At 36.1% G+C, this 1,644-nt stretch overlaps 1 protein-coding gene across 1 annotated transcript; it reads right to left on the bottom strand.

Annotated features, from left to right (window-relative positions):
• Positions 1–568: 568 nt before the first annotated feature.
• LOC139194174 (uncharacterized) lies at positions 569–1,138 on the bottom strand. The gene has a single exon (XM_070818567.1). It carries the CDS (start codon positions 1,136–1,138, stop codon positions 569–571), a length of 570 nt encoding a protein of 189 aa, XP_070674668.1.
• Between the last annotated feature and the right edge of the window lie 506 nt (positions 1,139–1,644).

The following is a 1,644-nucleotide window of genomic DNA, read 5'->3' as shown; positions in this document are numbered from 1 at the left end:
GTCTTCTCTCCTTATTTATAGCAGCCAACCTGTATTGAATCCCATTCATTCCTGGATTAGAACTCCTTATCATAATCCATCTTTATCTCGATCAATCCAATTCCTATTAGGACTTTACAACTCATTATCAAACCGTGTTCAATCTCAGCATCCTGATCCCGTCGAGACTCCCTCTCACAACAGGATTCGTCCACATTCCCCTTTCTGATAGGATATGGCCCACTTTGACCGCTCGGGCCATGGGTTGAATATCTTCTAACGACACCTGTTTACAAGTTCTGGGCCAAGGATGAATCTAACCTCGGCCTATCCCACACTGGGCCAAAAAAGATCCAACTCGGCCCAAAACAGTATTTTTGGGCCCAAACAAGTATATTTTGGTATGTGTGTAATATGGACAACCAAAAGAGCAACACAGAAGGATTCAATATTAAAACAACTTTTTGTTTTCTTACAGTAATTTTTCATTTTCTTTTCTTTTACAAATTAAATATAGAGTAATCATATGTATATTATTTAGTATTCAAGTAATGCGTACTAAATTTAATACATTGTTCACATATCTTTTCTAGATATGGAATAACTGGGAAGTAATGAGGAATGCAACATCACTATATAACATGGTAAAAAAGTTTGTCGAAGATACTAAATAAGGAAGTTCAATTTCGGTAGAGGTCAATGCTTTTCCGCAACGAACAATTTCGTCTTGTACTTGTGTGAGTATTTGGGAGACCGATTTGTCATTATCTTTGATCCCTCGTATTGAGAAAGCGAAACCGTCTACTGCAAAATCATATGAATCCGCGCATTGTTTTACTGCTCCGGAGCCCTTAACAATATTGTTGCCGGTGGTGTTGAGCGCATTGACAAAGAAAGCTTTGCTTTGTTGTGCGTTTGTTAGTGCTAATTTAAGAATGGATGTGTCAAGATCTTTGAGATTAGATGCTGATCGAGTTGGAATATCTTTCCAAAGAGATTTTACGCATTGCTTGTAGTTGTAGCCGAATTGGTCTTGGGTTTGCTTGCAAACGCTTCTAATTAATGGAGACGCTCTTGCATTTGCAAATGGTGTTGGAGACAATGAAAGACATAAGAGCAATGATGCAATGAAAGTTGGATATCCGATTGAGGAGTCCATTTCTCAAGGTGTATGTTTCTTAAATTGAAGAAGTGATTATAAATATTTGTTTGATTTATGGAATGGATGAACGGAGATCATATTTATAAACAACTCAAGGAGCGGGAATGGGTCTAAATTTAGTGGTGCAGAAGGTAAAGAAACCCATTTCTTTTGACGTGACTAGTTTTTTGGTTCTTTAGTTTTTATTTTTTCTTTAACGCACTAACTGATAACACACTGGATGCAAACCACCGAACCTTTTCTAGTTTAATTAACCAACTCCTCATTTCTAGAAACTCCAACATAACCAAAAGTGATGCATGCTTATCAAAAGGATTTTTTCATTACATCGCAAGGATTAATTTAAGTCATTTCATTTGTTTTTTAACTGATTCATTTACATCCTTATTTACTTATCAATATATATGATGTTAGAAGAATCTAAAAAATTCATATTGATAGTATTAGAGGGGTTTCTTTTAGCCCATTTCATCGTGTTTGGTTAGTAGCTTAGGAGGATCGAG

This window comes from Malus domestica, chromosome 03, assembly GCF_042453785.1.
Source record: "Malus domestica chromosome 03, GDT2T_hap1".
NCBI lineage: Eukaryota > Viridiplantae > Streptophyta > Magnoliopsida > Rosales > Rosaceae > Malus > Malus domestica.
This window is presented reverse-complemented; position numbering and strand designations above follow the sequence as displayed.